General features: G+C 37.6%; 1 protein-coding gene across 1 annotated transcript in view; it reads right to left on the bottom strand.

Moving 5' to 3' along the window:
• Positions 1 to 3746: 3746 nt before the first annotated feature.
• Positions 3747 to 9895, bottom strand: part of klhl20 (kelch-like family member 20) — a 37682-nt gene continuing 31533 nt past the window's right edge. Inside the window, exon 14 of the mRNA XM_067604959.1 lies at positions 3747 to 4517. Within this exon, the coding sequence (XP_067461060.1) occupies positions 4472 to 4517 (46 nt within the window). The 3' untranslated portion in view covers positions 3747 to 4471. The remainder of the gene's footprint in view (positions 4518 to 9895) is intronic.

Genomic DNA, 9895 nt, shown 5'->3' with positions numbered 1-9895 from the left:
TGGCAACAGGAAGTTGTAATGCACCAGTTTCTCAATGCAAAAGCATTTAGAAACAGAATGTGAAAAGGGCCTATTGCCAGAGATTGGGATTGTGTGCTAACCTTAAAAAAGACAAGAAAGTCTCACTGGGGAAGTCTCGGTCTGGATTAAAACCATTGAATTCATTGAATCCTTCTTGTTTTAATTGATTTGATTGTCAATTGACACATATATATGTGTGGTTCTTGAGAAATAATAAGCAATTAGCCTGTTCCAAACAGGCACATTTTGAACGGGCACCGGACTAGTTATTTGAATGGGGAAACATTTGAGATTATCTACAAATAAATGCTGTGTGGGAAATCATGTTAAATGGTAGGTTGGATTGCATCGTAGTTGTATATTCAATATCAAACAAATTTTAAAATTAAGTTCTAAAGTAATTCCAAAATTTAACTTAGGGTATTTGGTTTAGACACAATGCATGTCACTGATAGAATGAGGAAGAATAATATCATTAGCTAGCCCTGGCCACTGGTTACAAAGGTAGATGTTATATGTTACACGCACTTCTGAGAAAGTGTGTCCAAACCTTTGACTGGTATTGTATATCTATTTGCATTTCAGCTCTTTAAACTCATATAGTCCCTGCATCTTGTCACATTTTCCTTTAAAATGTCCAAACAGCACATATGAACTGCATCTCTGGCTGTAAGGGATGAGTGATGGCTGACAGGATGTGATATTGGGTCAGAGTGATAAATTATTAGACCTGCCTTGTCATTTTAAAGGGGACATTGGTGTTGAATTCTCTTCTGATATTACTATTATTTTTCTACATATGGCTTCTAACGAGTTCCCGAGTCATGTCAGCTCTGTCTTTGCTCTCTCCATTATAACAATGAAAAGTTCAAATTTCAGCTTGCTCATGGTAAGGTTAGGTAAGTGCATACCATTCACCAAACCCAAGTGACACCCATGGTTTAAAGCAGAAGAAAGGTTGGCTGCTCCTGCTGTCAGGGTTTTTTTTCTCTTCCTTAATAGGAACATCTGAGGGAGAGGCAGACACAGAGAGAGAGAGAGGGAGTGAGTGAACGTCGCCTGCTTGTAGGCCCAACAGCTGGTATCACTAAGTATGGTTGCACAGCCTTGATGCTGCCTCAGTAACAAGACCAGAATAACGAGCTGCTCCACCCCCAACACCCATTTCCCACAAAGTATGAAAGTTAACACTCTTGTCCCAGCCACCCTGGGAAATTTTAAAAAAAGTCCCACTGCATCTGTCTTAAAGTTATTTCCAGTAAATACTTGATATTTATAGGTGATTTCCTCTCCAAAAATGTGCTCTGTCTGTCACTGTGGGTGTTAGTTTTAAATTTGCACACTTACATTCATATTAATGAGTTTCACACAAGATGTTTAAAAATTATCACAATTTAGTATAAGTATGTTTGTCTTTTATCTCTTGGGTATTTTTAAAGAGATCTTAGGCGCTTGGGTGGTGCAGAGTTAAATCTCCACCTATTGTACATCAGGAAATTTGAAACCACTGAAACTAAGTTCAGGAAGTAAACTAGAAACTAAAAGGTCCTTTTGGGCATTCCTGTTTGTATTTCTATAACATCTGAAGATCCATGAAGATTAGGCAAATTACATGTAATGGCTCTATATGTAGGAATCAGAAATTCCCTCTCATTAGTGACATCTGTGGCCATTACATAAGCTGTAGTCAACATCCTGGTGCTCACATGCTTGTGGCATGAGGCTATTGCAGGTGATGTCTGTTTTCTCGCTCACACTTCTCATAATTACATAAAAGATCTCTTAAATTGCGTTTTGCACCGTGTTTCAGCAAAGCATCTCTCACTCCCAGGCAGTCAGCCCATTCACTCACTGGCAATAAAAAACGATTAAAACCTTCAAAAACTTAGACAGATTAAAAACATAAGCTGCCATTGAAGCTCAATTGTCACAAGACAATGCAGAGTCATGTTGCTCTATGTTGTGGTTGTGACTGATGTTTCAGTGGATGGAATGAGTGGATGCAAAAAATACATGCAGAGGTAAAACTTCAGTGGATGACTTGCTGTTTGCTGGTTATTTACAGTATTTCTGTTTTACTGGGTAACTGCAATAAAACTACAGGTATGTAAAGTTTCATTCCTTTGTTCTGTCATCACCACTCTCTCTCGTTCCTTGCTGTTTTTTTAAAAACTGATTAGGAAGCCCAGCAGCAAAGCATAACTTTTTTTTTTACATAAATAAAAAGTAAAAGAAATGTCCCCCCCTCATCCAAATATTGATACTAGAATCACCCAGTTTTTCCTTATTTCATGAGTGACTGAATGACACTTTGCAAGCTCTGCCCCGATACTTCCTGAACCCCTGGGGAAGAAACTTTTTTGCCACCTGGAATTATTGGAGTGGAACAAAGTTTAATCCCTGATTTCTCTATTTGAAACACATAAAGTTCCTGAGGTCCTCCAAATCTTCTTGACCCCCCTGGGAAAGTTCCTGTGGTGGACACGCCCTATAATAAGCTTGTGCAATGAGCTTATCAATGTGAAGAATTAAAAAACTCTTTCAGCATATGCAGCGTCCTTGGAACACCTGTCCAATCTGTGCTTTTTAATACACCCACGCATCAATGAGATCTTGAGAGTCTGAATCGTGTCTCTAAAAGCACTGCATTGTAACTGTTTGCAGACTGTAAACACTAACCCATATTTTTAACTGACTGAAGCTGCGGAAATACATTTTTGCAGAATCGTCTATCTTGTGCAACATTACAAGAATGTGGATGCTGACAGAAACATTCTGCTGGCTGAATCTGTAAAACCATTTGAAGTGCAGTTTAACATTTTTATCCTCACAACATGAGATTAAACACATGGGAGATGTTTCTCTGTGGTTCATTCATACTGACTGTAGATCTGAAGACTATGAGATCCTGTGCATTTAATATCTCTTTTTAATTAGCAGTGTTGTGATAGCTGAGGAGGTTCTGTTACACTGCGGTGAGCATGGAATATTGTTGAGGCGGTGGTTCACCAGAGGAACTACGCTGAGAAATGAACAGGCATGCTATGTCTCTAAGCCTTAAAATTCCTTAATCCTCCCCCCCAAAAAACATCACATCTTTCTCCATTCAACATCGCAAAAATAATTACAGATGAGTCTGAGCCAGGTGATTAGCATACAGTACAGCCCTAAAGCTGAATTGCAGCAGTCCGGCTGTTGTGGCGTTGTAAAATGGCGATCTATGAGCTGCAGGTTGCAGCTTCTTGTGTGAGGATTTTACCGTATGGTGAGGGACTGTGTGGAGCACCCTTGAGAAAAGTATTTAACCTTTAACTGCTTCCCTTAATGTCACCCTGTCCCAGATAAGGGCCACAGCAAAACAGAGAGGGCCTTAAAATGCTGTGGAGCAATGCTGCCCCCACCTGGTCATACTGATAACAACACTTTCTAAAAGATTTTGATTGATATTGAGGATTCTTTGCTTAGTTAGAAGAAGTAAAAGACATGAAATTGAAAAAAATCCATCAGAACTGAAATCCCTGCAATCACATGTCACATATTTGCAGTAAAACATATTCAGTTATAAAAAATGAAGGCACTCGTTGTGAAGAATGGTTGCTTTCAAAGGGATCAATTTTGATGCTTTAAGACATTGGTTCCCAACCTAGGGGTTGTGTCCTTCCAATGGGTCCCAAGAAAAAGGCTGAAGGGTCATGAGGTGAGTAAAGAAATAAGAAAGTAAAAGGTTTATCACACAAAATTAGGTTTATTTTTTCTAATTGCTTTGTTTTTTTCCTGTGAAATAGTGAATATTTCCTCTTTCAAATGAAACAATCTGAGAAGGATGAATAGTTCTTTCACTGAATTTCTCAAAACTCAGCAAGACCATAACCTGTAATAAGAGGTAACAAGCAGAAGCCAGTAAAATACTGAAACCTCCAAATTCACAGAAAACTATACAGAAGACATGACCTCAGTGTCCTAAATAGTAGCTACAGTCCTTTCTGCTAATACTACTACATATATCCCAATGTGAATTGCAATCATATGGAGCCTTGAGGCAACAGCTGTGTTATTACCACCTGCATTGGTCTCAGTGAGTAGGTAGAAATCCCTGAGGTGCAATATGGTTTGTTCACTCTGAAGAAGCAAAACGTCTGTCTTTGTGCTCAACCATGTAATTTAATTTTTTTTAAAAAGAGGGGGATTTCCGAGACATCTTTCAGAGTGCAAAAGCATTTTTGACTCCTGATTGTTTCCCACACCTGTCAAGTACCTGGAGCTCATTACCTGAGACTTGGACTTATTACCTGAGACTTGAGCTCTGGCTTGTAGAGGGGCCCAAGGTAAATCTAGTTTTAAGGCCTTTTTTATGTAAAATGAAACTGCTTAATCAGGTTACCACAGACTGATTACTGGTCACTTACTAATACATACACAATAGACAGATTGGGAGAAACTGGAGGGAGGTTCACCTTGGGCCCACAGCCCCGGGGCCCCTAGTTGGTTGGCTCTGCCTGAAAGGAATAAAAGAGTACAAAATAAATACAGCTAGACTGGCTGATATTAGCTTATTTGCCTATAAGTAATAAGAAACGCCAGTACATAAATGACAAACATATATTTGAGGTCATTAATTTGTGTTTATGTGAAAAAGACAAAATAATATTGGCTGTTATAGAGTATTATCAGATTTTTTAAATTTTTTTAGATCTCTCAAATATCAATTAGAGTAGTTGAATATTCTACATTGTTAAAGTTCATTCAAGGCCTTGCAGTTTTCAAGGGTATTAGGACATGTTAATCCCAGTTGAACATGGAATGAGTTTAAAATGCCCAAAGTTCACAAACTGATAAAAGACCATGTAAAGTCTTAATGCATGTGAAATGAAAATGGAATCAGAAACTTTGACAGGGTTGAAGTGTTTTATCATTTTTCCATGATGTCCCCTGTGGAAAAGATTATAAATGGCAGCAGCGGAGCACAGGCTGAGGAACATATACAGTAACAATACACATCCATACGTATAATCTGTGTGAACTATGTTTATATAAATAAATCTTTCTATTCATGTCAGACTATGTTATGCACAACTCTCAATCAATCCAACCTGTCTTTTAACCTGCTTTTGCATTAAGTTGCTCTTAGCAGCTTACATGTGCTAATGGCAGTCAGCGATAACAAGTGAGAACAGAACGTTTCTCACATCAAACTTATTATAGGCTGTGTGCATACATTGGCCTTTAGTCACTACATGGTGAGATATCTCACATTCAGCAGCTTATTCACACCAAGGTTAACAGTCCCTGCACAGAAACACTCTCATGGAGCAGATATGATTTACAGTGGCAGGACCTGCAGGGATTTCTGCTTTGGACAAAAAGGCTATTGCAGCTTTCAGCGACAGCCCTATTAGTATTACAGTCCTGTTCAATAGAAGTGACTGAGCAAGTTTAGCCTGGATGCAAGTTGATCTTCAGAATGCCAGGCATAGCGCCAGAACAGACACATCAACGAGACATGTACAACAAAACCTGGCAAAAATCTTTTTATCAGCAGCTCTACTTTTTAGACAAATTGGGTCCATTTCTCAGTTTCAGTTGACTTCAGTTTAAGTCATCACACTGAAAATATCTGTGCTCCTATGAACTAAAAAGCTCAAACTGAATCTTTCCTATACTCTGTTCTCAGTAAAGACATTCTGTACCTTCCTCTGTATATGCTCAAAAGCTCCTGCACAATTTATTTGGCAATCTTGGAAAAATGGAAAAATGGTTTTACAGTAAATAATATTTACTGATGTTTCATGTGATTGGTGAGGATGCTGGAGAGGAAATGTGAAATCTACTATTTTCTCCTACACTGTTTAGAAAAGCAAATGTGTCACTTCACCCAATTCATACATAAATTTCATTATATTTTCAATTTCAATAGTGTTTTATCTTCTTTCCTTTGAGTCAGCTGACTGAGGTATTCTTTTATTCCTCCTACAGTTCTCAGCCAATTGTCACTGCAGTGTTTTCCATCCTTTTATAACTACTCCACAAAAAATTGAGCACTCTTTCTCTATTTTTTTTCTCCAGAATTCAACACAGAGGAACCTAGAGATTTTGATTAAAAATATATATGTTTAATATACATTTAAACAGCATTTTAGGGATCTGAATTAGTCCCACTTGTTATTTTCTCTTACAAATCTAATGTAATCAAGAGCTTAAATATTAGTGGATTGATCAATTAGTTGATCAGCAGAAGACTAATCAACAACAATTTTCATTGTTTGACTGTCCATGTCATTGTCATTGTTTAATTAATTACAGTCATTTATTTAAAATTCAGTTTCCAGCTTCTCAAATGTGAGAATTTGTTTCTTTTCTCTCTTTCTGTAAATTGGGATCATCATCTTGGGCTCTAGGAACTTGTGATTGTCATTTGTCTGTATTTTAGGAAACTTTATAGACTCAACTTTTAATCAATCAGTTGAAAAAAACAGTACATACAGTACATGGGTCTAAGACACAAGGGAAAGCAAGCAGGTATGTAGTTTGTCCTGTAAAATGAGATGAGACAGAGATTTTTGCAAATGTCAGACAGGTTGCTCTTGGTAGAACTGATTTAAATAATAACTGCATTATCAAATTCACATCTCACAACAAGTTTCCAAGGTCTACAATCATTCAATTAAAAAATTCAAAATTCAATTAAAATCAAAAATAAAAAATCATTTTCAGTATTTGAGAAGTTGACATTTCAAGCAAAGAAGGAGAAAAAGAAGTGAAATCCGCCTACTGTTGTTTGCTTATGTGGCCTCTGGAGTCAGCAGAAGAGAAACTAACCAATCGGAACAAAGTGGGCTCATCGGGAGAGGGGCTTTAAAGGGACAGGCTAAACTGAGGGGCTGCATAAAGGGTCAGTATAAGATAAATAAGGAGTTTTTTGCAAATAAGTACTGCAAAGATATTCCAGGAGAGCCCCAGAATATAAATATAGACCTGGAAATGTGGATGTTATGTCCTCTTCAAAGTTTTTCGTTGTCAGTGGAAACTGTTCCTGCATCTGCACTCATCTCTAGAAACACTGCTTGTTGCTTGGGAAGGAAGACAAGTTTACCATTTTATTTGACAGTATCTCAGATGGAATACAGACAAGACGCTACCAAACATTCTTCCCAACTCCAAACTTGCGAAGAAAATCTCTTGTGGCAGGACTAAAGTCAGCAGGATTACAGAGTGCGTTTTAGACCAGTAGGCACAGGAAGGGGTACTAAAAGATTTAAAAACCATCTAGTCACTCTGTATTGGACTTGACACATGACAAAGGGAATGAAAATGTGGTCCAGCTACCTTTGCTTTTAACCAGCTGAGAGAATTAAACAGGCATGTAGCACATTTATGAAGATGACAACCAGACAAGCAAGGCTACATCGACACACATCACTAGAATTTTCAAGGACAATGATCTTAAAATAGACTGTTTTTGCTTGTTTGGCTGATAATGTGTCTGTAATCTTAAACACAAGCAGGAGCGGCTGATTCACTGTGGCTTTAAATGTCATGTAATTTCTAAATACTTTCAAACCAGTAGACTTTAGGTTCTGAGAAAAACATTCTCAGAACCAACAGCAACAATCCACAAGGTCAATCCACAAGGTTTGTTGTCAGGAACGGTGAACATCATACTTTATCTAAGTGAGATAATATTGCATTTACAGTACATCTTTACTAAATAGAACACTTTCCACTACTGCCTTACTGTATCTTTGACTGATTCAATTCTAGCACTTTTTAGGAGAATCTTTAGGAGGCTCCATCCAGAAGAAGTGGCAGTACTCCAGTGACAATGAACTTGAGAAAGATCTTGTGAGCTCAAAGAATATCGGTTGAGGTTAAAGTGATTGTTCATATTATTGCAAGCAGTTCTGATTAAATGAGCCCAGGCTCCTTGAAGAACACAGAAAGCTTCTCCCCCAGGTCTTTAAAGTTTCTCTTCTGCCTAATATTATGTAAGTTTTCCAAATTACTGCAATTAACATACTGTTTGACAATATATTCCTCAGTTTGAGTGAATCTTGACAATCAACTCTATTTCTGGTTGTATCAGCAAGATTTAGTGCTCTAAATCTTCTACTTCTATTTTCTATTTAAGACAAAAATATGTTTTGGCAGTGTTGTAATATGCTATGATGAAAGCTTTCATCTTCTTGGTGAATGTCAGTGTGAATGCATCATTTGCTTGGTTGTTACAGTATATAGCAGCTTTTGCTTTTTGCACTGATGCCCCTTTTAAATGTCTGTTCCAATTTGAAGAGTGGGGATGCTTGTGTTATTCTGAGTACTCTAAAGGCACAATCTGTGAACAGTGTGATATATGGTTCACATTTTGACAGGTGAATGTGACAAAACTGAAATGTGGACCACAGGGACTTGATCTGATGTCACAGTTAGAGCTCACATACAGCCATACAAACAGATTGGGTCAAGTTTTACAAAAGTCCTCATAACCCATTCATCACTAAAAAAAAGATTAATATATTAGTTGACAATATACCCCAATGGCCATTTAGTAGCTTCACTGGAGCTTCAATCACTCAGTCTTCTTCAAGAAATGGAGAAATACAAAAAGTGGAATATCTTGGAATTGTATTTGTTCAAATTTCCATTTTTCTCCTTTGTTGAGGAAGATTGTGTGACATAAGCGAAAGCTCCAGAAAAGCTATTAAATGCACCTTGTGGTAGAAAGTCAAGAGTGAGCTTTCAGTCTCAAAATGTATTAATATAACTAACAGAAGGTGTTTTGAATGCCACTGTAAGGAACATTACTGAAGTAAATATAAACAGGTTTTTATAATACACACACATTTTTAAAAAAAAATAGGCTACATATATAAAAAAGGTACATAAAAATACTCAACTCATATACTAATTCAAAGAACTCAGACTAGGTAGATGTCATACATACTACCTATTAGAGGCTCTGTGCATTTATAAAAGTATCTATTATTTTGACTGTTATGTGACTATTAGGAGTTGGTTTTTCAAGATAAGCAGTAGGTGGTGCTAATTCTCCAGTCGGGTGCCATTGAACTGCAGAAGACCTGGGATGAAAAAGATGACGTAATTAAACAAGCGCCAGTCAAACCTCAAACAGTAAAAAATAACGTAGAATACATAATGGAAATATGATATTTCTGTTTGTTTCAAGTAGTAATGTGAGTAGTCTTCTCATCGCACCACACTGATCTACTGTTTCTACTGTTTGATCTACTAATACCCTCTAATTCAACATTTTTCACCAAAAAACAAGTGGAAGGTAATGGTGTTACTGTTAGCAGCAATGCCAGTGCTACAGCGCTGCCTCCTCGGGATGACCTGGATGCTATTGCCTGTACTGCTAGCCCAAGTTCACAGGAAGACTTCCTGTCAGTAACTGCGAGGGAACGGTCCTTTACGCAAATGTCCAGGATTAAAAATGAACTAAAGACAGAGACGCCTGAACATGCTGTCACTCATGGTCATTGAATTGGAACTCTGGGAGTTGGACTTTGACGACTTGATCAATGACTTCTCTTCAAAGAAGGCCAGAGGAAAGCCGATAGGTTGGGTACTTTTCACTGTGGTTTTGTGTGGTCATAGCTGTGACTCTGTACTACATTTGATGTTCATTTATGTATTCTTTAATGTTTTTTTGTTGATGGTTTTATTTAAATTAAGGTGTGTGTGTTTTGACTCCTAAAGATGTATATACTGTGCTGTACATGGCATGTATACAACGAAACTGGCCTAAAATGGCAGTAAACATGTCAAAATAACGAATATAATTTCAAAGTAATACATGCTGTGTGGTTGTGGGTTGCCCTGTGTTATTGTGAGACCAAACTCTGTGTGCTTGAGGAGG

The sequence above is a fragment of the Thunnus thynnus genome, chromosome 12 (assembly GCF_963924715.1).
Source record: "Thunnus thynnus chromosome 12, fThuThy2.1, whole genome shotgun sequence".
NCBI classification, from domain to species: domain Eukaryota; kingdom Metazoa; phylum Chordata; class Actinopteri; order Scombriformes; family Scombridae; genus Thunnus; species Thunnus thynnus.
The sequence above is the reverse complement of the archived record's forward strand: the minus strand, read 5'-3'. Positions and strand labels throughout refer to the sequence as shown.